Source organism: Sphaeramia orbicularis, unplaced genomic scaffold (assembly GCF_902148855.1).
Source record: "Sphaeramia orbicularis unplaced genomic scaffold, fSphaOr1.1, whole genome shotgun sequence".
Classification (NCBI taxonomy): Eukaryota; Metazoa; Chordata; class Actinopteri; order Kurtiformes; family Apogonidae; genus Sphaeramia; species Sphaeramia orbicularis.
In genome coordinates, this window is record NW_021941495.1 from 363,125 (window position 1) to 389,602 (window position 26,478).

Below are 26,478 nucleotides of genomic sequence, written 5' to 3' on the forward strand. Positions count from 1 at the left end.
GGGTGTTTTTTGGGTTATTTTTATGGGGTTTTTTTAGTTGTTTTTAGGTGTTTTTTGGGTTGTTTTTATGGTGTTTTTTGGTTGTTTTTACATTTTTTTTGGGTTCTTTTTGGTGTTTTTTGGGTGTTCTTTGGGTTGGGTTTCATCCAAGTTTTAAGTTTATTTATGTGATCTCACAAAATTCTGTTTTGCACATTCACAGTTGTTTTTCATAATAAATATGATAAAAATTCAAACGCAAGTGTTCATATTTTTAAACGTAAACTTAAAACCTGTCTTTTTATTTTAGCTTTTAATTAAACTCTTACTTTTTAGCATTGCTTTACTCTGTTGCTTTTATTTTTATTTCTACTCGTAACTGCGGGACAGTGGAGGGTTTGGTGGAAAGCACTTTGTGTTACATGTAAGTACTATACAAATAAAGTTTAATTGATTGAAGTCTGTTTTTTGTTTTTTTTTTAATTTTGGTTATAACATACTGTTTTAGGTCCAGTTTATTTCTGTAGCACAGTTAAAAAACATGAAGTGCCCAAAGTTCTGTGCAAAGGTATAGGTAAAAACAAAAGATATGATAAAACTAGCAAAAATAAGAATAAAAACTATAAGATATACTAAAACTGATCAAAACAGATACACAATAATTGGATAAATAGCATCCAAAAAAAGTAAAAAAAAAATAAAAAAAAAAAAAGTACCTCAAGTTTAAAATTATTCAGAAATATTGAATTGAGATGGTAGATATGTTTTTGTTGTTGTTGATTTTTTTAAAATTTCTTATTATTATGATGTTAATGCTCGATGCTGTACAGATTTAAGTTGATGTAAGCAGTATATTAGTTGAAAAGGATAGGCAAAAAAAAAAAAAAGCTTTTGCTTCTAGCCTATTCTTTTTTTTTTTGTTTTTATGTTCATTACAATTGATGTACTGAGTACTGATGTAAAACCAAGAATAAATTCCTTCATTCCAAACAGATAAGTCACACTTGTATTAAAGCCAATGCAAATAGGTGTCTTTAAAGTGTTTTAGAAGGAATGTGTTTTAAACAGAATTAAAGTGTTCTAAACATTTATTCCATATAAGAATGATAATTAATGGACACATATTGAAAGTTGAGTTCTTCCTGATAAAAGAAGCCATTTCCTGACCCTTTTCTTGCCTAAAGCACATATAGAAGTGTGTGCCTGTTGTTCTGGTGGTGGTGGTGGTGCTTAAAGGGTTAATTTGTGGTGTGTTTGCGCTGACGTCTCCTAGGATGAGTATTATCTGGGCTTTTCATAGCAACAAGTCCAGCAGTGGGTATGTATGTGGGCTACCTGTGCTGTAGAAACACTGAGCCATGATCATGTGTTCCATCAGATGGACTGGTATGGGATTCAGACCACTGTGGTACCGGGGTTTGGGTTCTAATGTCATATACATGTGTTTGATTATACAGCCACAAACAAAGGACGAAAGTCTAAAGGGAATTAAAGACAGAAGGCAGTGTTTTACATGACAGAAATAAGATAAGATAAAAGAAGATAAGATAAAACAAAATAAGATGAGATAAAATAAGATTTAAAAAAACAAGATAATGTAAGATAAAACTGAATAAGATAAGATAAAACAAAATAAGGTGAGATAAAATAAGATAAAAAAATAAGATAAGATAAAACAAAATAAGATAAAACAAAATACGATAAGATAAAACAAGATAAGATAAAATAAGATTAAAAAAACAAAATGAGATAAGATAAAACAAAATACGGTGAGATAAAATAAGAAAACAAGATAAGATAAAACAAGATGAGATAAGATAAAACAAGATAAAATAAAACAAAATTAAGATGAGTTCAGATAAATCAAAATAAGATAAAACAAGGTCAGATCAGACTTTATTTATCCTACTGTGGGGAAATGCAACAATTAACAGAAGCAAGAAACAACAAGTAAGTGCAAAGAAAAAGACAAAAAGCACAAACGAGTGAAAAATAACAAAGAAGAGAAAAATAATAAATTTGTTTTTTTTATATAAGTACATATAGACTTAAACTTAAATGTTATTTACATATTAACATTAACCTTGTGGTTGTACATGGTGTGATAATGGGGGGGGGGGTGTTACTGAGAACTGTTACTGTACATGTTTGTGTGTTTAAAACATAAAGAAAGTCACTGTTTGAGGTAAAGATAATAAAGGTGTGTGTAGTTTAGTGTTGTGTAGTTTAATGTTGTGTAGTTTGTAGTGTGTAGTTTAGTGTTGTGTAGTTTAGTTTGTAGTGTGTAGTTTAGTGTTGTGCTGTTTAGTGGACTGTATGTGTCATCACACATGATCCACACCAAACACCAGAACAGATCCTATACAAGCATATTTGACTTCTGTCTTCAACGGTGATGTGAACTAGTATTAACAGAAGCTCCAATCAGTCCAAGACTGTTCATGTTCAATGTGTAAGAGACATCATCAGTGACACATCAGAGAGAGAGAGAGAGAGAGAGAGAGAGAGAGAGAGAGAGAGAGAGAGAGAGAGAGAGAGAGAGAGAGAGAGAGAGAGAGAGAGAGAGAGAGAGAGAGAGAGAGAGAGAGAGAGAGAGAGAGAGAGAGAGAGAGAGAGAGAGAGAGAGAGAGAGAGAGAGAGAGAGAGAGAGAGAGAGAGAGAGAGAGAGAAAATACATATATATATGTATGTGTATATATATATATGTGTGTGTGTGTGTAATATAATTTAAGGTAGAGGGTGTAAATACCCATAATTCCTTGCCTGTACAGCGTGCTGCAGTGTTTACAGTTGAACCTGCTCTCATGTTCTTCCATCGTTCCCTTGAACCAGGAAGTCATTTGGTCGAGCAAATATTTGCAGTTTCCACCGACCTATAAAATCCTATTGACACAGTAAACCACTGAGCTGTTGGATGGAGAGGAATGAGGACGCACACACACACATGCACACATGCACAGATACACAACACATGCACAAATACACACACATGCACAGATACACAACACATGCACAAATACACACACATGCACAGATACACAACACACATGCACATACGCAGATACACAACACATGCACAGATACACAACACACACATGCACAGATACACAACACATACTCAGATACACAACACATACGCAGATACACACACATGCACAGATACACCACACACATGCACATACGCAGATACACAACACATGCACAGATGCACAACACACACATGCACAGATACACAACACACACATGCACAGATACACAACACATACTCAGATACACAACACATACTCAGATACACAACACATACGCAGATACACAACACATGCACAGATACACAACACACACACACACACGCACAGATACACAACACACACACACATGCACAGATACACAACACACATGCACAGATACACAACACATGCACAGATACACAACACAACACATGCACAGATACACAACACACGCACATGCACAGATACACAACACACGCACATGCACAGATACACAACAAATGCACAGATACACAACACACATACACATGCACAGATACACAACACATGCACAGATACATAACACATGCACAGATACACAACACATACACCAGAACACACACATGCACAGATTCACAACACAGACAACTCACACACACACACACCAGAACACACACATGCACAGATACACAACACAACCCATGCACAGATACACAACACACGCACAGATACACAACACACACACGCACAGATACACAACACACACACGCACAGATACACAACACACACATGCACAGATACACAACACACATGCACATGCTCAGTTACACAACATAACACACACACACACACACACACACAGCAGTCACCTGGCTCCCATGGTTGTGGTCCAAATGAAACGGTGACAGATTCGCTTCCTGTTCCCTGGGCTGTGGCAGGTATTAGCCGTGGCGGTGGCGTCGTCGTACTGTGATGAGTGATGGTAGTGTGGTGTATCTGCTGGTGTCAGTGGGTACAGACCTCATAGACAGACTGGGACCAGAGGAATACAAGCTGTTCACCGTGTTTGTTCATAATCAGACATGGTTGACCTTTGGTGAAACGACTCCTTCCAGGCCGTTAGAGGCATTACTACTACTGACAGATAACACACACACACACACACACACACACATTTGGAATACTGAGGTAATGGGATGTAACGATTATCAGTCTAACGATAAACGGCGGTAAAATATCAAACAGTTAGTGTTACCATTTAAATTCTAATTATCATGATAACCGTGTTTGATTACCACACTTTTATAATTTAAATATATTTAAATTACACTCACTTCTTTAAAGACATTTGAAGTTGCTCATATTTGTTCAGATTATTCATATTTTTGCTAAAAAAGTAAAATTACATGATGAAAACATTTCTAAACTAAGTACCTACAAGCTATCCTTTAAAAAATGTGCATAGCATGAAATTTAAGAAAAATGAGTGTAATTTTAACAATATTATGTCTCAGTTTAACATTTACACATGTGCAATACAAAAAATACACAAAATAATTAATAAAAGGCAGAATATTGGTAAAATTACACTGATTACCCTGAAGACTTTCCATGTTCGTATTTTTTCAGATTATTCATGTTTTTGAGGATAGTGTATAAATGTTAATATTTTCATGTAATGTTGTTTTTTTTCCCTACTAAAACAAAGTGAAACATTTATATTTGTCATTATTATTTTTTTCCCCAATATTTTTAAGTTGAGGCAGAATATTGTTAAAATTGCATTGATTTTTCTCAAGAAATTTCCGTTTTTTCAGGTTATTCACATCTTTTTTATTTGGATAGTTTATAAAAGTAAGTATTTTCATAATTTAACGGGGGATTTTTGCACTAAAACACAGACATAAATTTGTAGTTGTCATTATTTTTAGGTTATTCTGTTTTTATTCTACTGGTTTGGTCCACTGCAGATCAAATCAGGCTGAATGTGGAACCTGAAAGAACAGGAGTTTGAGAACCTTGGTTTAAACTGTCCAGTCTCACTGATGGAGCAGTTTTATTATTTTATTATATATTTTTTATTGTATGTCAGGGTCATGGTTGAATGTTGTTTATGGTGGTGTTTGTTTATATAAAGGCCCCAGACGGTTGGCTGTAAAAGCTCAGACTGTCGAACTGTAAATAAAGGGCATGTGTGTTGCGGCCCAGAGCCAACACCTGTTGTGATCCGGACCCTTAGATACCAGCGGTTGCTAAGGAACATGAATTCAGCAGCTGCGCCTCTTTAGAAGCCGCTAATGCATTCAACTCCATCTGCTCCGACCACATTCAACCACCACCGCGGCTGCGTCTAAGACAAAAGGCCACGATGAGGCTCTGGGGGCGGAGCCACGTCCAACAGGAGACGCTGGAACGGGCTGAAAAAACCTGGAGGGGTCATTAGCAGATAAACACACAAAGACCCCCCCACAGAGGACACAAAGCAGCCGGAGCTAGACCGTCTTATCAGAACTCCACAGGACACCTGCCGCCGCCGCCGCCGCCGCCGCCGCCGCCGCCGCCATGGCATACGCTTCCATCCATTAGCCACGTGAATGGGTTCATCTGTTAAAGCAGACCAACCCCTGAGATGAAAACAAGTGTAAAAGCAGTCAAAGCCCACAAACTGAACTGACACCACAGTTATACTCACAGTTGGATTTATAGACCGGGGGGGGGGCAGACCGGGGGGGGCAGACAGGAGGTCAGATACAGTTCTGAGCCCGTGGTAACCTGACCCCTGGGTCACTGTACTAGTATGGATAAAGGACACACCCCATAGAATTTTGGGAAAATTGGGGGTGGGTCATTTTTCCATAAGGGGGGGTCAGAATTCGATGACAGAAAAATGGCCCACGGGTCACTTTTCCACTGGGGGGTCACTTTCCCATGGGGGTGTCACTTTTCTATCTGACACCGACCACCAATGGGTCCAATCCGTCCCATCAAATCCAAAAGTCACACTGATGATTTGAACCCAGTCAGACCCAGTTCTACTTCTGTTTCAGTTTCATATGATCCTCTGTATTTAGCATTTTTCACTGTAAATCATATATTTTCCTCTATTTAATTTAGATGTTCATGTAAACTCAGTGGTTCTTTATCAGAAACAGATCAAACTGAATAAACAGTGTCTTTTTCGGTCCAATCTGTCATGAACTGAACATAAACCCAGTGTGTCCATCCACTGTCATTGATCCAACTCCATGGGTTTGACTGGGGAATCAATGTTGGAGAAGATGACGGTGTTTCCACGGTAAATACAAAGCCTCTGAACGTCCAAATACGGTCATATCTGATGACCATGAAAAGATGAAGAACTGTATTTGGCACCAATTATTTATTATACACACACACACACACACACACACACACACACACACACACACACACACATATATATATATATATATATATATATATATATATATATATATATATATATATATATATATATATATATATATATATATAAAATCTCCTACCCTCACCGATGGTCATCAGCTTTGGGTCATGACCAAAAGGACCAGATCCCGGATAAAAGCGGTCCAAATGAGTTTCCTCCTTAGGGTGGGTGGGCGCACCCTTAGGGATAGGGGGAGGAGCTCAGAGTAGAGCCGCTGCTCCTCCACATCCAGAGGAACCAGCTGAGGTGGATCGGACATCTGTTTCAGATGCCTCCCTGGGGAGGTGTTCAGGCATGTCCCACTGGGAGGAGACCTCAGGGAAAACCTAGGACACATTGGAGAGACTATGTCTGTGGGCTGGACTGGGAACACGTCGGGGTCCCCCCGGAAGAGCTGGAGGAGGAGTCTGAGGAGAGGGAAGTCTGGGCAACCCTGCTTAGACTGTTACCCCTGTGATAAAGTGGCAGATAATGGATGGATGGACATACATATACACTATATTGCCAAAAGTATTCACTCACCTGCCTTGACTCACATATGAATTTCAGTGCCATCCCATTCCTAGTCTATGGGGTTCAATCTGACGTGGGTCCACCCTTTGCAGCTATAACAGCTTCAACTCCTCTGGGAAGGCTGTCCACAAGGTTTAGGAGTGTGTTCATGGGAATTTTTGACTTTTCCTCCAGAAGCGCATTTGTGAGGTCACACACTGATGTTGGACAGAAGGCCTGGCTCTCAGTCTCCGCTCTAATTCATCCCAAAGGTGTTCTATGGGGTTGAGGTCAGGACTCTGTGCAGGCCAGTCCAGTTCATCCACACCAGACTCTGTCATCCATGTCTTTATGGACCTTGCTTTGTGCACTGGTGCACAGTCATGTTGGAAGAGGAAGGGGCCAGCTCCAAACTGTTCCCACAAAGTTGGGAGCGTGGAATTGTCCAAAATGTCTTGGTATGCTGAAGCATTCCCAGTTCCTTTCACTGGAACTAAGGGGCCAAGCCCAGCTCCTGAAAAACAACCCTACACCATAATCCCCCCTCCACCAAACTTTACACTTGGCACAATGCGGTCCGACAAGTATCGTTCTCCTGGCGACCACCAAACCCAGACCCATCCATCAGATTGCCAGATGAAGAAGCGCGATTGGTCACTCCAGAGAAGGCGCCTCCACTGCTCTAGAGTCCAGTGGCGGCGTGCTTTACACCACTGCATCCGGCGCTTTGCATTGCACTTGCTGATGTATGGCTTGGATGCAGCTGCTCGGCCACGGAAACCCATTCCATGAAGCTCTCTGCGCACTGTTCTGGAGCTAATCTGAAGGCCACATGAAGTTTGGAGGTCTGTAGCCATTGACTCTGCAGAAAGTTGGTGACCTCTTCGCACTATGCGCCTCAGCATCCACTGACCCCGTTCTGTCAGTTTACGTGGCCTACCACTTAGTGGCTGAGTTGCTGTCGTTCCCAAACACTTCCACTTTCTTATAATACAGCTGACAGTTGACTGTGGAATATTTAGGAGCCAGGAAATTTCACAACTGGATTTGTTGCACAGGTGGCATCCTATCACAGTTCCACACTGGAATTCACTGAGCTCCTGAGAGCGACCCATTCTGTCACAAATGTTTGTAAAAGCAGTCTGCATGCCTAGGTGCTGGATTTTATACACCTGTGGCCATGGAAGGGATTGGAACACCTGATTCTGATTATTTAGATCGGTGAGCCAATGGTTTTGGCAATATAGTGTGTGTGTGTATGTGTGTGTATATACATATGTGTGTATATATATATATATATATATATAATCATGGGATTTAAACCTGACAATACAGTGATAATAGTAACAGTACTTACAATAGCGATACATAAGTAGTCTAAGTACTAAATGGACTCTGTATAGTGGACTGTAAGCCCACTGGTGTAGCTTTAAACCCACTGGTGGACCTGTAAACCCACTGGTGGAGCTTTAAACCCACTGGTGGAGCTTTAAACCCACTGGTGAACTGTAAACCCACTGGTGGACTGTAAACCCACTGGTGGAGCTTTAAACCCACTGGTGGACCTGTAAACCCACTGGTGGACCTGTATACCCACTGGTGGACTGTAAACCCACTGGTGGAGCTTTAACATCTGTTGTATTTCAGCCTCAGTGCTAATGGGACTCAGAGCCAACAGTTTCCATTTGTTTGTGTCTGAATATTAATTAAGTCATTTTAATCAGGCTGCTGGAGCTCTAATTATGGAGGCGGTCCAACCCCTGCTGTTGGCCAGGAGCCACAAAGCATGATGGGAATGGAAGGTGCCGTGCATCTTGGGATATTTAGTCTAGTTAGGAAGTTCAAATGGAGTGATTTGGTTCAAACCACAGTATTTTAATAACACTAATAACAGTTTTTGCACATTTATTTATGTATATTTGGTTAATTATCATATTGATAATACATTTTTTTTGGGGGGGGGGGGCAATACGGTGGTGCAGTGGATAACACTCGTTGCTCCTGTTGTTTTCCCAGACTCCCTCGGTGGACCATTCCCGTCCACGTCCCACCGATGTCACCACAAACCCAAGAGGTGCCTCCCCATCCAGTGTGGCAGCATGGGTGGGCCCCTCCCCGTCAGCCCCCTCCTCTTCCATCCCAATGCCAAAGGGTCCCAGATCGTAATGGACGCGACTCAGAAAACAGTCAAGAGACAGGCCAGTTTCTGCAATGCCATCACCTTCAGCAACAGGCCCATTGCACTGTGTGAACAAGTCCGCCTCAAGGTACTGAATGTGTGAAAGTCTGGGACAGTTTAGTCTGAAGGTCTGGGACAGTTTAGTCTGAAAGTCTGGGACAGTTTAGTCTGAAGGTCTGGGACAGTTTAGTCTGAAGGTCTGGGACAGTTTAGTCTGAAAGTCTGGGACAGTTTAGTCTGAAGGTCTGGGACAGTTTAGTCTGAAAGTCTGGGACAGTTTAGTCTGAAGGTCTGGGACAGTTTAGTCTGAAAGTCTGGGACAGTTTAGTCTGAAGGTCTGGGACAGTTTAGTCTGAAGGTCTGGGACAGTTTAGTCTGAAAGTCTGGGACAGTTTAGTCTGAAAGTCTGGGACAGTTTAGTCTGAAGGTCTGGGACAGTTTAGTCTGAAGGTCTGGGACAGTTTAGTCTGAAAGTCTGGGACAGTTTAGTCTGGGACAGTCTGGGACAGTTTAGTCTGAAGGTCTGGGACAGTTTAGTCTGAAAGTCTGGGACAGTTTAGTCTGAAAGTCTGGGACAGTTTAGTCTGAAGGTCTGGGACAGTTTAGTCTGAAGGTCTGGGACAGTTTAGTCTGAAGGTCTGGGACAGTTTAGTCTGAAGGTCTGGGACAGTTTAGTCTGACAGTCTGGGACAGTTTAGTCTGAAGGTCTGGGACAGTTTAGTCTGAAGGTCTGGGACAGTTTAGTCTGACAGTCTGGGACAGTTTAGTCTGAAGGTCTGGGACAGTTTAGTCTGACAGTCTGGGACAGTTTTGTCTGAAAGTCTGGGACAGTTTAGTCTGAAGGTCTGGGACAGTTTAGTCTGAAGGTTTGGGACAGTTTAGTCTGAAGGTCTGGGACAGTTTAGTCTGAAAGTCTGGGACAGTTTAGTCTGAAGGTCTGGGACAGTTTAGTCTGACAGTCTGGGACAGTTTAGTCTGAAGGTCTGGGACAGTTTAGTCTGGGACAGTCTGGGACAGTTTTGTCTGAAAGTCTGGGACAGTTTAGTCTGGGAAGGTCTGGGACAGTTTAGTCTGGGAAGGTCTGGGACAGTTTAGTCTGAAGGTCTGGGACAGTTTAGTCTGAAGGTCTGGGACAGTTTAGTCTGACGGTCTGGGACAGTTTTGTCTGAAAGTCTGGGACAGTTTAGTCTGGGAAGGTCTGGGACAGTTTAGTCTGAAGGTCTGGGACAGTTTAGTCTGAAGGTCTGGGACAGTTTAGTTTGAAAGTCTGGGACAGTTTAGTCTGAAAGTCTGGGACAGTTTAGTCTGAAAGTCTGGAACAGTTTAATCTGAAAGTCTGGGACAGTTTAATCTGAAAGTCTGGGACAGTTTAGTCTGTCAACGGTCGTAGTGATAGTGATTTTTACACCATTGATTGTTAATATCTTCAGTATATTTCATTCTACAGGCCAGATTTGGCCCCTGGGCTGCATGTTTGTCACCTGTGACATAGGCGATTATGCTCTGAGTCTAACCATATGCATAACAGTGTCCAAATCTGGTCATTTGTGGTTGTGCTCTTCTTAGATCACTAAAAAGCAGTGCTGCTGGAGTGGAGCTCTGCGTCTGGGCTTCACCTCCAAAGACCCGTCCAGGATCAACCCGGAGAACCTGCCCAAGTATGCCTGCCCGGACCTGGTGTCCCAGAGCGGCTTCTGGGCCAAGGCGCTGCCCGAGGAGTTTGCCGACGAGGGCAACGTTATCGCCTTTTGGGTCGACAAGAAGGGTCGGGTTTTCTACCGCATAAACCAGTCCAGTCCCATGTTGTTCTTCAGTGGTGTCCGTATCGCAGAACCTCTGTGGGCTCTGATCGACGTCTACGGGCTGACCCGGGGAGTCCAGCTGCTCGGTAAGTCCACCAGAATAAGGGAGTTATGTTCAGACCAAGGTTATTATCATTAACGAAAACTAACCAAATGACCAAAACTAGAATTGTAAAAAACATTTTTGTTAACTGAAATAAATAAAAAAACTATAATTAAAAGATAATAACTAACTGGAACTTTATTATAAACAGAACGACAGAGAAACAGAACCACACAAACAGAACCACAGAGAAACAGAACCACAGTGCTTCAGTTTCAGACTCACAGTTTGTCTGTTATATATCATGATTGTCTCTCTCAACTCATCATATCTTTTTTTCGTAGTGATTTTTCCTTTATTATTTATCACTTAATAGAAATTTCAGGCGACCCCAGAGTTGAAAAACACTGGTCTAATGCATCCTTTCTACCGGTTAGTGTGTTGTTGGGTGTGTTTTTCGATGACCTCACCTTTTTGTGCTTTCACTTTGTACATGCCAAACCCACTTCAAGTCCCTAAAGTGTTGACTGTAAACAGGTTCGTTCTGAGCTCATCTGAGTAAAACAATGGAACAACAACAGACAAAGACCATCTACATCTGACAGTCAGCCTCCTGTGTTTACAGAAACACAGTGGGGGGGGGGGGGGTTACAGTATGAAGGCGCGCTGATGTGAATTATCCAAGTATGTGAGCTAGTTTAGCACACATAGCGACATAGCGGCGAGGCTTTGATGTGACAGAACGTGCACACATATATATACAGTATATGTGTTTTCCCTGGAGGGGGGCCGCTGTCGTCCCCTCTGCCGCTGTAAAAATAGACCACGGATCACATGTCCTGCACATAATGCATCTGATTGGAACTGTGGCCTTTGTTTGATTGACGCTGGAGGAGGGGGCGGGGTCATTAGGGGACCTGTACTGGTTGTTTTGTGGTTTTTAATTAATGAAAAGTGTCATTTAATGATCTGAGGTTGTAATCAACGAGCATGTCGTTAGCCTCATAGAAAAGAAACGTGTCCACATACTTTTGGACATATATGGGACGAGTCAGGAAATTATGTGAACAGTGGTCTGAGATACAAACAATAAGGACTAATGTCAGGATAGTGTTTTATATTACGGGATAAATATCAGTGCATTGGTTAGTTTGGGTTCAGTTATTATCTTTGTTTCTAAAATGACTGAATTTCCAGTCCTGGAGGATGGATCTGAGATGAGTAGGAAGTCAATGAGTAAAAAAGACCAAAATAATCAACAAAATGAAGAAAAAAAAAATCAACAAAAAGAACCAAATAATTAAAAAAAAAATTAAAATATAAAAAATATGAACAAAAATGAAGAAAATCTCAACAAAATTAGAAAATAATCAACAAAATGAACCACATAATTTAAAAAAATTAACAAAAATTAACAAAATTATCAACAAAATGAGTAAAAAGACCAAAAATATTCAACAAAATAAACCACATAATTTTAAATAATGAACAAAAAAGACCAAATTAATCAACAAAATGAATGAAAAAGGCCAAAATAATCAACAAAATAAAAGACATCAACAAAATTAACCAAATAATTTTAAAAAATCTACAAAAATCAACAAAATAATCAACAAAACAAAGAAAATAATTAACCAAATGAACCAAATAATGTAAAAACATTGTTTTTTTGTTTTTTTTGTTGTTGTTTTTTTTTTTATCCATGGCTGATTTTAAAATTTCTTTCTCTAAATTTCTTTCATGTGACACCAGTGACATTTCCATCCTAGGTTACTGTAGGTTTACAGTTTTTTGTTTTGCAGCTACATTAGCAAGTTGGAATGTGGGCGGGGCATCTGTCATCATACAGCTGAGGTGTCTAACCCATAGATCAGCCCCCCCCGCCCCTTCTGCTCTCCTGTCAGCCATGATGCATCCATATGTTCGATCCTCAGGGCCACATGATCACATGATCCAGCTCTGATTTCAGTCCGTCTACATCAAAGACCTGGTACATGTGGCCTGGGGGGGTGGGGGTGGGGGTCCTACCCTGTTCTTCTGCTGTACTGACCTCAGATCAGCCTCTCTCTCTCTCTCTCTCCCTCCCTCCCTCTCTGTCCCCCCCCCCTTTGTTCCTACTGTGAAATTATTTTTTTTTCTGACAAGCATATAAATACATATATATATATATATATATATATATATATATAATTTTGGGAGAAAACAAAAACAGTTCTGTTTACCCACAAAACACATACTGAACCTGAACCCAAACCGTGGACTTAAAACCACAGTCCGGACCGAACTGTGGACTTACCCGTACCGTTGCACCCCCAGTAGCTGCACCGTATGTGTCCTTTTTTGTCCTTTGTCCAATCACACCTATGAATGATGTAGTTTTTCAGGTAAATCTGCTAAAGTCTTTTTAGTGTTGAACACTAAGGGCCTGAGTTACTAAGATCACAAATGACAGGCACAAATGTGCTTACTCGCACTAAAATATGCACGTGCTCTTGATTTGGGTGTCAGGGGTGATCAACTAAGATTGCCTGCACAAATGACAACAGGCGCAAAGTCTTGGAGACCGCCCTAATTAAATGAGGATTTTGCGTGCGCTACTGGTTGTCGTCATGGAAACAGTATGCTGTATAAACTGCTCTGGGATACACCAGCACTCAGAAATATGAAGTTGTTCTTTTTCCACACTAGGTATTTCTCTGTTGTTGTTTATCAGTGGTGAAGTGTGTTATTAGTGAAATAAATACCTTCCCTCTTCATGTCGCTCTGTAAGGTGAACGAAAACTTTCAAGTCTGTGGGCATGAGTGAAAACCCTCCACACCAGTGTTTATATAGAAGGTTCAGGAGCCCAGTCACAACAGTGTGTGTGTGTGTGTGTGTGTGTGTTGTGCAGCGCTGGAACCCCTCCCGTTCGGCCTCCCTTGTGTGTGCGGGCGAGAGAGAGAGATTGGTCCTGGTCTAATGGTGATGTGCCACTGGTGGAACCAGGCGTGGGGGGCAGACCCATAAAGTGGGGGGCCCATATGTCTCAAATTATTTATTTTTTTCTTCCGTCATTCCAAAAATGTTGATGTGATCAGAACAGATCGGTTCTCTGCGTTGTGTCTATGCCTCCTCCTCGCCACGACGACTGCAGCCAGTTTTGTGCGAAGTCCAAACCTGCCTTTCAGACGCACGAAATATAGACACAAAATCAGCCACCGCAATCAGTTTCAGGTTTGGTAAATCACATTGCACGCGCTAAATAAATATTTGCATTTACTCCTCCCAATAATTTTGCGCGTTCTGGCAGAAACGCCCGTATTGCATATTCATCAGGGCAAACACGCTAAATGGGTTGCGCGAGCTACTTTGAGAGGCGCAAACCTCTGTGCGCCCTGTTAGTAGATTAGCTTCAATGTGTTTTTGCGTGCGCAGTCAAGTTTGCACATATTTTTACATGTGCAAACCTTTAGTAAATCAGGCCCTAACTGTTTAAGGATTCGATCCGGGTCCGTTGGTCCTGTTTTTAGGTTTCATCCAGTCTGCAGGTGGAAGTGAATCCATGTTTAAATGATGCTCTTCTCAGCTCAGAAAAGTCGTTTATATGGTGACATCTGCGGGGGGGCGCCTGAGGTAACAGGTGATTGAGTCCGCCGGGCCCATCCGATCCAGGGTTAGTCAGGATAGTCTTGAAGCCAGACTGAACCTGTCCCCATAGGCTGGAAATCCAACAGGCCACAGAGTTGTTTAATACCTACCCGTGTCCCAGTTCCTCAGGTTATCTGTCAGTCAGATAACCAGAGGCTGAGCAGCTGAGTAATTCCAGCTGTGGTGAGGCCGGCAGGGCTCCGATTGGACCAGTCAGTCACAGCCGAGCTTTAATCAAGAGGGGGGGGGCTCGCTGGGACTTCCCTGAAGGACAAGAGAATGGAGTGTGATTGCGAAGCCTTGAGGCTGCCCACACCTTTCACAAAGACTGAGTCAGAGAAGCAGACGGCCAATCGAGCTGTCAGCCCCGAGAAGCAGAGCAGTTAATTCACTTCAGACGACGACAACAACAACACAGCCATCCTGGAAGAAGAAGAAGAGGAGGAGGAGAAGAAGAAGAAGAAGGAGAAGGAGAAGCAGAGCAGTTAATTCACTTCAGACAACGACGACAACAACATAGCCATCCTGGAAGAAGAAGAAGAAGATGTGGAAGTAAATCTGTGTCATCAGATTTTGAATTATAGAAGACATTGAATTTGTAGCACTGAAATTTTTTTTGCACTGAAATTAAGTATCTGGATTTTTTTTTTTTGCCCTGAAATTAAGTATCTGATTTTTTTTTTTTTTTTGCACTGAAATTAAGTATCTGATTTTTTTTTTTTTTTGCACTGAATTAAGTATCTGAATTTTTTTTTGCACTCAAATTAAGTATCTGATTTTTTTTTTTTTTGCACTGAAATAAAGTATCTGAATTTTTTTTGCGCTGAAATTAAGTATCTGAACTTTTTGCACTGAAATTAAGTATCTGAATTGTTTCTCTGAATTCAACTATGTACATAAATTTAAAATAAAAAAATTCAGATGCAATAAATTCAGATACTTAATTTCAGTGCAGAAAAAAAAAGAAATCAGTGCTACAAATTCAACAGCTTTTATAAATCAAAATCTGATGACACAGATTTACTTCCATAAGAAGAAGCCATCTTGAAAATTGCATTTACACCCAGCGGTGGAAAAAACACTGTGCCTCTGACACGTGCCGAGTTAGGAGAGACGGTCCTCAGGTGATGGATGGAATTAGGTGGAGAAAAAAACATCCCATCAGGAGGAGACAGCATCTGCCTACAGTCTGGACCAGGGTTTAGACCCATATGTGACCTGGATCTGATTTGGTACAGCACGAATCTGACCCAGACCACTGTCATATGTGGTCCTAAATCTGACCCAGACCACTTTCATATGTGGTCCTAAATCTTATCCAGACCACTTTCATATGTAGTCCTAAATCTGACCCAGACCACTTTCATATGTGGTCCTAAATCTGACCCAGACCACTTTCATATGTGGTCCTAAATCTGACCCAGACCACTTTTGTATGTGGTCCTAAATCTGACCCAGACCACTTTCGTATGTGGTCCTAAATCTGACCCAGACCACTTTCATATGTGGTCCTAAATCTGACCCAGACCATTTTCGTATGTGGTCCTAAATCTAATCCAGACCACTTTTATTTGTGGTCCTAAATCTAATCCAGACCACTTTCATATGTGGTCCTAAATCTGATCCAGATCTGATATTCTCCAATATGACTTCAGTCTGAACGGTCAGGTCGCATTTATCCGACCTTTACGTCATTGAAATGTGACGTAGGTAGGCAGACGGACAGACTGATGGACTGACTGAACTGACTGATTGATTTGGGTCAGTTTGTCCCAGTACAGTTCACGTCACGTGCAAACATCAGATTCAGCTCATTCAACAGTCGTTCTTCAGTTTCCTGATAAACAGTATTAGTTGTTGGATGCGGATCACATATAAGCTGTTTTGGTCGCAGGTTTGGAACTGTCTCATCAGAGTGGATGGAAGCCTGGTGCACAGATATGATGCTTCTGTCCTCCTGCTAACGGTACATTTAAATAACAGCTTTAACTCCACGTCTGTCACAGGACGGATGAACTGAAGGACAGATGTGTGCAGTTTTTGTTCGGACCGCTGTCCTCGCTGTCGTATTTTAAACTGTAGGAGTGTGTGTGGGTTCTGCGTACAGATGACAGATGCAGGAGGGGCTGATGGGAAACCTAATGGTGGAGGCTCCGACTGAAACCACATGTGAAGGTTTGATGGATGAAGGTCTGACTGTGTTTACGTCTGTCAGCCCAGGTGTCACAGGAAGGGGCTTATCTGACAGCGCATCAGCTGGTTGGGGGGGGGCGTCCCATTCCAACCTTTCACAACATGTCAACGGTCGGCAGGCCTCACCTGACGGATGCCAGCCCTGATAGAACGGGGGTTCCTCAGGGTCCTGTGTGCGGAGGTTCCCTTCACTGAGGTTCACAGGTTGATGGAACACTGGGTACGGTTACATGATGTTTTTTTAAATCCGATTTATTTTTCCAGAAGAAATTAATCCAGAACTAAAGTATCTTCTCTTCTGTTTACATGGAAATGTTAAACCTGAATAAAGGTTTACATGAAAAATGTTTATTCGGTTCTCGCAGCCCTTCTGTTAGCTTAGCTTAGCACAGTCAGTGCATTCCCATGGTCACACGTAGCCAGTTTTTTAAAGGTGATTTGTCGTCTTTTGTCTGTGATTTTGTGAAATCTGATTCTCCCTAATTATTTCTTTAGATCTGTGACTTACTGCACTCATACAATCTTGGGACTGTTGTGTTGACGGAAGTTGGAAAATCTTTTTGTTGGAAGGGATGCATGCGCTAAATTAACTTTGCTTTACCGTTTTAGCTTTGCAGTAGTTTTTATTTCCCCAGATTTTATTACCGCGGTAAGTCACATGGCCATGATCTGAGCCTCAGTTTGTGATCATATTGACCCCAGCGGACTAAAGGAATGATTAGGGAGAATTGAATTTCACAAAATCACTCATAAAATACTATGAATTGCCTATAAAAGCCTGGCTACGTCTGACCGTAGGAATGAAGCCATTATGCTAAGCTAGGCTAAGCTAACAGAAGGGCTGCGAGAACAAGTCAGTCGGTGCACTGCAGCGCAAACTGTTTAGCCCACTTATCGAACTCATTAGTGCATGACGAATGAATTAATAAAAAAACAGGTGGTGAACTCTTCCTTCAGGGTTTTCCAGGCTGGTAGATCCCATCAGAATAGCCCACTGGAACGCTTTGGGAAGACTAGACTGCAGTGCATATTCTTCCGCCAGCGCAGAATGTGTGCGTCATGGAGACAGGACAAAACAATGAACATGTGCAGAATGGAAGGAATAAAGTCCAAACGGAATAAAGGGTTTACATGTCCAGGAAGAATTTAGGTCGGAATAAAAAGGGGATTAAACCAGTGACTTTATTCAGATTCAAATTTATTCCGAACTTTTCTTTTTCAACTGGAATAAGGTGTTTACATGGGCATCTGAAATAGGATCTAACCTTTAATCAGATTAAACCAGGAATAAAAGTTGTCATGTTAATGCACGGACTGTCATTTCCAGGGTTTGTGTGGGTGCATGAACTGGTCCACATTAGAACTGCAGGTACCAGATATCATTGAAGTAATTCATTTTAGGATTATTATCTATGAATATCCACCACTGGTCAGGAAAAATATTTAAGGCAAATATTACATTCATGGTAATATCCCAGTAATATCATGGTAATGTCACGGCAATGTCATGGCAATATCACACCAATATTGTAGCAATATCGTGACAATATCCTGGCAATAATACTGCAATATCACAGCAATATAATGGCAATATCAAAGCAATATCTATCTGTCTGTCTGTCTGTCTGTCTGTCTGTCTGTGAGTGATCTCCAGTTGATCAGATCAGTAAAATAGTAACATAATAATCTATAAATAATTCCAAGTTTTTCTCTTTCAGTGCGATAAACCTTTCATTAAATTATAAAAATATTTACATTTACAAACTCTCCTTCCACAAAAAACATATGAATAACCAGAAAAAACTGACATTTCTTCAGAAAAATAAGTATAATTTTCATAGTATTGTGCCTCTTATTATTGTCGTTATGTTACTTTAGATGGCATTGGTCTGAATGTGGAACCTGAACTAAAAGCAGTTCAACATCCTTATATGTTCATATCTTCAGTCTGATGTCTGTATTTTATGGGATGGATCGGACTCTTGGCGGCCGGTTTTGGCCCACGGACCGTATGCTGGACACTCCTGATTATAAAGTATGAGTATAAAGGCATTAGAACCTGTTCTCAGGCTTATTCGTATGCATGACTGGAACTGGTAGAATGTGGAGAGTCTTATCGTATTAATGTATTAATGATGTGAAATGTGGATGAATCCAGTGGGTCTGGGATCACATAAAGCCTGGAATTCATCTGAGTCTGAGAGCGAAAAGCCACTGAGTGATAAGAAAGAGGAAAGAGATGATTAGTAAGAACCTTTGAACGTTGATGGATGTGGTTAGTTTTCCTTTCCCGGTTGTCTACGGCAACACTAAGACCTGAAAAAAAAACGAGTACATGTCTAATTAGAATGAAGGATGAGACGAGACAAATGAAAAACAAAGAACTCATTATGACTCGACTGATGAAATATGACTGTACTGTCTACTTCAATATGTGCGATTTTCACTTAAGATATGATAAGGTGAGATAAAATGAGATGACTTCTGATGAGATAAGATAAGATGAGATGGATAAAATGCAATGAGATAAAACAAGGTAAGATGAGATCAAAATTAGATGAGACTAGATAAAAATGTATATTTTTTTAAATTAAAATGAGATAAAAAGGAGATAAGATGAGATACAGATGAGATAAGAATGAGATTAGATAAAATGAAATAAGATAAAAATGAGGCAAGATGAGATAAAGATGAGATACGAATGGGGTGAGATTAGATAAAAATGTGATGAGATAAGATGAGATAAAAATGAGATAAGATGAGATGAGATGAAAAAAAGATGAGACAAAATGAGATAAGATGAGATACAGGTGAGATGAGCTAAGAATGAGATGAGATAAAATGAGATGAGATGAGATTAGATAAAAATGAGATAAGATGAGATAAAATAAGATAAAAATGAGATAAGATGAGATAAAATGAGATTAGATAAAATGTGGTAAGATTATATAAAAATGAGATAAGATTAGATAAAATTTGATAATATAAAAAGGAGATAAGATGATATAAAATGAGATGAGATAAGATGAGATAAAATAAGATAAGATAAAACATGAGATAAGATGAGATAAAGATGAGATGAGAAAAAATTAGATGAGATAGGGAGGAGATGAGATAAGATAAAAATGAAATAAGATGAGATCAAATGAGATGAGGGGACATGAGATAAGACTAGGTGACATAATAGACTTTATAATCATTGTTTCTCCTTTCAGTGAAATTTGGGTGAACCTCCAAAAACGTACTGTGAAAAAACAAACAAACAAACATCCATAGAACAGACAACATATAATATACAAGACACACTTCATGTACTAGTCTGTTAAAACTCTGAAGCGTTGGTGCAGTTAGAGTGGGTCGGACCTCCAGTACATGGACCAGCCTTGTGTTCTTTGGCTAAAATGTTCTCATTCATGTAATTGATGACGGTTGTAGTCGTAGAGTTCAAAGAGCTGAGCAGAACAAACCGAACATGTCTGCTTTGGCTTCATGTGTGTGTTGTAAATGTTGTAAATGTTTTAAATGTGCGTACTTTGGCTGGATACTCCGTCCACTTATTTCCTCATCAAAGACACAGATTAGGTTTAGACTTTCGACCCAGAACTGCATTTGGAACCTGAGAAATTAAACAGAACACTTTTAATGGGGGTAAACTAGAGGTAACGAGGCCAGGTTTAAGGGCAGTTTCCTGGTTTTATCAGGGTTCCCTTAAAAAGTCATAAAAAGTCTTAACCCTTTGATGTATGAATTATGAGAAATATGACTGTATTGTCTACTTCAATGTGTGGGATTTTTGGTTAAGATAAAATGAGATGAGATAAAAATGAGATGATTTCTCATGAGATGAGATGGATAAAATGAGATAAGATGAAATCAAAATTAGATGAGACTAGATAAAAATCTATTAATTTTATTAAAATGAGATAAGATACAGATGAGATGAGAATGAGATTAGATGAGATAGAAATGAGATGAGGTGAGATGAGAAAAAAATGAGATGAGATTAAATGAGATAAGATGATATAAAAATGACGTGATATAAAAATGAGATAAAAAATTAGATCAGATAAAAATGAGATAAGATGAGATAAAGATGAGATGAGATAAGAATGAGATTAGATGAGATAGAAATGAGATGAAATGAGATAATATAAAATGAGATTAAAAAAACAAGATAAGATGAGATAAAATGAGATGAGATAAAAATGACATGATATAAAAATGAGATTTAAGAAATGAGATGAGATAAAAATGAGATAAGATGAGATAAAGATGAGATGAGATAAGAATGAGATTAGATGAGATAGACATGAGATGAGATAAAATTGGATAAGATGATTAAAAATGAGATGAGATAAAAATGAGATGAGATAAAAATGAGATGAGATAAAATGATTAAAAATGAGATGAGATAAAAATGAGATGAGATTAAAAAAATGAACCTTAGTTTTTTTTTTTCCTGGGTGTTTTTGTTCATCTTTAGACATGAAAAAAAACAATGAGATTGATTTTTTATTTTTATTTTTTAATGAACCTATTTTTCATGGAGTTACAACAGCGTGCACTCATTTAGACGACATGTGTTTAATGTTTGAAGCAAAGAAACATGTATTTAAAACACAATATCAGAAAGTGATAAACTGTGTGAAAACTATGAAATAATGATAATAATAGTAATAATAATAATAATAATAACAATAATACGTCAAACTTATATAGTGCTTTTTTGGACACTCAAAGACGCTTCACAACCAAAACAAAAAGAACAGAGAGGAAAAATAAATAAATTTTAAAAAAAGCATATTGGATGCAGCTAATCTGAAGTTTTCTCATACTCTAATACTAGTTCTGACTCACTTCAAGGAGATAATGTATATTTTTTTTTAAAAAACTGTTTTAAGAAAACTGTTAATTGCGGTCTAATAACAACAGTATTGCCAAATAATAAAAACAAGTCCTTCATAAATAAATTAAAAAATAAAATACCTGACATTTGTGACCAGGAAAAAACAAGTCCTTTTCATCTGTGGGTTTTGAAAATTAAATTAGTTTTATTTTCATCCCTATAAATTCTTTCTCTGAAAACCTGCTCAGAAATGACACATTTACATCTATTTCTAAAGCACGTTAATGAGCTTTTATTTCTCATTAATTTTATTAAGTCTATGAATTAACTGGTGTTTTTAAAAGGTGACTCACATAAAGAGTTTTTTGTTATCATAACATTTTACACTTTATCACCTAGATACAGACGAAAAAAAATAATTCATAAAAAAAAAAGATTAAATTAAATCAGTCAATTATCATAAATCATTGACGGTGAATAAAACATCCAGACGTAAAACATTCACATTTTCATATTTATATGTAGAATATTGGGAAAAAACAAAATTCTTTTTTTTTTTTTTTTTTTGCATCAAAAAATATGGTTTGTTTTTCATTACAAACATGTCATTTAAAGAGTTAAAAATATGACCGTTATTGAGTATTTGGTATTTTTGTTTATGGCTCAAATTGATGAAATACAAATAAATAAATAAATAAATAAAAATTCAATACATTTACAATTATGCATTTGGCAGACGCTTTTTTCCAAAGTGACTTACAGGGGAAAACCTAAATAAATAAATAAGTAAATAAATAAATAAAATACAAGAATAGATGAAAGACATAAAGCAGCTGTACAATTAAAAACAGTGTTGTGCACAAGATTAAAAAGCAAAAATTATAGACTGAAAATACAAGAATAGATGAAGAAGACATAAAAACAGCTGTACAATTCAATAGAAAGTATCAACAGAAAAGAAATAGAATTTTATGTATAATTCATGATGATACAGATACAGCAAACTAGAAAAGGCTGAAGTTCACTGACCCACCCCCCCAAAGGCAGCTGCATCCTCTGTCCAAAGGGTGAAATTTTGGCCAATGAGAGCGACCGTCTGTACACGGTGGGTTTGAAAGGGACCAATAGGAACCAATGGGAACCAATAAGAACCAGTTGGACAAAGGGATTGGACGAAGAAAAACAAAAACAAAAAAACAAATGCAGCTGCACCGCAATGAGTCTGCTGCAGCTGGTGAGGACACAAATACACACCAAAATACACACAAATACACACCAGAATACACACAAATACACACCAAAATACACACAAATACACACTAAAATACACACTAAAATACACTAAAATACACAAATACACACCAGAATACACACAAATACACACCAAAATACACACAAATACACACCAAAATACACACAAATACACACCAGAATACACACAAATACACACCAAAATACACACAAATACACACTAAAATATACACTAAAATACACAAATACACACCAGAATACACACAAATACACACAAATACACACCAAATACACACAAATACACACCAAAATACACACTAAAATACACAAAAATACACAAATACACACCAAAATACACACAAATACACACCAGAATACACACAAATACACACCAGAATACACACAAATACACACCAAAATACACACAAATACACACTAAAATACACACTAAAATACACTAAAATACACAAATACACACCAGAATACACACAAATACACACAAATACACACCAAAATACACACAAATACACACCAAAATACACACTAAAATACACAAAAATACACAAATACACACCAAAATACACACAAATACACACCAAAATACACACAAATACACACCAGAATACACACAAATACACACCAAAATACACACAAATACACACCAAAATACACGCTAAAATACACAAAAATACACAAATACACACCAAAATACACACAAATACACACCAAAATACACACTAAAATACACACACAAATATACACACACAAAAGTACACAAATACACACAAATATACACACAAATACACACAAACATACAAATACACATAAATATACACAAATACACACAAACATACAAATACACACAAATGGGTGGGGGACCCCCCCTTCCTGTTTCGCTCTTGCCCCCCCCCCCCCTCCATCTATAACTCTGTTCCTTCATAATCCCATTTGGATCCAGTGACTTTAGCTCTGCACAGGCTTCATCTGATGATGTCATTTAAAGGCTTCATTTGATGATGTCATTCAAAGGCTTCATCTGATGATGTCATTCAAAGGCTTCATCTGATGATGTCATTTAAAGGCTTCATCTGATGATGTCATTTAAAGGCTTCATCTGATGATGTCATTTAAAGGCTTCATCTGATGATGTCATTAAATACCCCAGTGATTGGAGGAGAGGCGGGGCCAACGCTCCTGGATGGAGGAGGGGTTTTATGGTAGAGCCATTACAAGGACCGGCCTTCCAGACCATCACAGAACCAAACCCACATCCAGGACCATCTACTGCAGGGAGGTCCAACCCATGAATAAAGTTTTTATTTATTATTCTTACAAGTGGCATTGTACCCGTGGTGCCATTGTACAATAACATGAGAGGCTAAAATGTCCCAGCATACCTCACATCATTTGTATATGGACATAAAATTGTGCCTAGTAGATAGTCAGGTAATGTTTCTGTTCATTTGGTGAGTTTGGCGGCGATCAGGCCTGTGAAGGCTGAGGAAAACCCGTACAAACGCCCTCCTGTTCTGCAACATCGATCACACATCGATGGGACGCCGGTCAGATGGACAGAGAACGTGCATTATGTAGTAGGATTATTTTACTGAGGCATAATGCTGGAATAGCACTTCAAATTGCACAGAAATGTCTTTTTCTTTCAGGTTATTTCTTATTAAATGTGTTATTTTCCTTTTTGTGTTTAACTAAAACAGAATGAATGGGTTTGGTCATTTTTATTTGTGTTTTTAAACTAAAACAGATAGAATAAATGGTTTAGTCATTTTTATTCATTTTTTTTAAACTAAAACAGAATAAATGGTTTAGTCATTTTTTATTCTTTTTTTGTGGTAGTTTCGTACTGTTCCATCCTCTGACTCATAGTCTTTTCCTCCTAAATCAGATGATTCAGCGCTGCTCGCCTCCTTTCTTTTAATTTTGGTATCTTTAAACATATTTTTCTGACAGTCTGCAGTAATTAGAAGTGCCCTACTCTGCGTCCAACACACAACTGCAGTAAATTACTCTGGTTTTTTTTCGTTGTTGTCGGAGCAGCTGCAGACTCAGCTCTTCTTAGACGTGTTTTTAGATTCGGCTGACGCTGAACTTCATCAAAGTAAAAACACAAGAAGACGCCGCTGAACCGACCGCCGTTGTGTCTCCGCCTCAGCGCCGTCAGCTGATGTGAAGGCTCCGCCCACCGTCGGCGTCTTCATTACTACTGCTCAAATTTATTTAACGTCGATGGGACATCTACGAAGTTTGTTCAGTTTGGAGAAATTTGGAATTCTAGAAAAAAATGGACGTTCATTTTTAGTCCATCTGTGACACAGTAGTTTTAGATATTTTTCCTTTAAAACATTTTAAACTAAATTTTAACCCTTTGAGTCTATTTCAGTGGTTTTAGACCTTTACAATTCTGTGAAATATTTGTGGTCAACTGGTCTGGTTCAACAGTTATCAATCAAACAGTAGTGGGCGGTCCACCCAGGATGCCCTGGACCACGCCCACCAGTAAAAGTCCCACCCACTTCTGCTGTTAGACTGATATGCATCCAGACCACAGGACTGGAACAAACACTGTAAAAAGAAAAAAAAAACTGTTAAAAAAAACGGTAATATTCCAGCAACAGGGGTGCCAAAAAAAATACTGTTAAATAACAGAAAATAACCATCTCATAAAATACGGTAGTTTTCCATAATTAAAATACAGTTTTTTGCCCTAACTTTACATAAGATTTTGCATATTTTTGGACTTTTTAATGTTTAATAAAGAATATTTACATGTATTAAAACAATCAAATTACCTATAAATATATATATATATAAATAGTTTTCAATGAGACTCAGTTGTACAATCCACTGATAAACACTGTATTTGGACAGTTTATCAGTGCTTATACATGTTATACATTCACAAAAATACATTTATTTAACATTTTTGTCGTGAAACCTCCTGTAATTACACAAGATATTTCTCAATTAACAAACAAGACTTGTTAAACTTACAGAACAAATACTTCTTTTACGGTTAATTGTCAGTAATTTTATCTCATTTTATTTATTTTTTTTTACAGTATTAAACTTTAAATTAACAGTTTAATCTCATGAATAGAAAATAAATATTTGTGAAATTATGATATATTTGCAAATGTATTTTAACTATTTTTCTGTGAAAAAAAAATTCTTTTAAAAAATGGAAATTTTATGGTTATTCACCTTTACAGTTTTTTGTGTTATTTTACATTTGACATGTAAAATCACAGTCTATTTTTGTCATTTCATTGATATTTTCCTGTATCTTAAAAATACAGGAAAAATCTGTAAAATAAACAGTGAAAATTCTGTTAAATTACAGATTTTTTTTACAGTGTAGGCAAGGCAAGTTTATTTGTATTGCACATTTCAGCAACAAGGCAATTCAAGGTGCTTCCCACAGGACATTGAAATACGATGATAAGGGAAAAAGAAACACATTTAAAACATTGTAAAAGAAACATGTAAGAGGTGATTAAAAGCAGCAAGTAAGAAAACAACACATAAAACCCACAAATATAAAAACACACACATACTAAAGTAAGAGTTGCAGTGCAGAGTTTGGAAGGAGAATCTAAAATGTAAAAAGTTAAAAGC

At 38.6% G+C, this 26,478-nt stretch overlaps 1 protein-coding gene across 2 annotated transcripts in view; it reads left to right on the forward strand.

The window, feature by feature from the left end:
* neurl1aa (neuralized E3 ubiquitin protein ligase 1Aa) overlaps window positions 1–26,478 on the forward strand; it is a 59,451-nt gene that overhangs the window by 23,262 nt on the left and 9,711 nt on the right. For both annotated transcript variants that reach the window (XM_030129649.1, XM_030129648.1), the window contains exons 2-3: window positions 8,920–9,170; window positions 10,649–10,970. In XM_030129649.1, coding sequence (XP_029985509.1) covers window positions 8,920–9,170; window positions 10,649–10,970 — 573 coding nt within the window. The remainder of the gene's footprint in view (window positions 1–8,919; window positions 9,171–10,648; window positions 10,971–26,478) is intronic.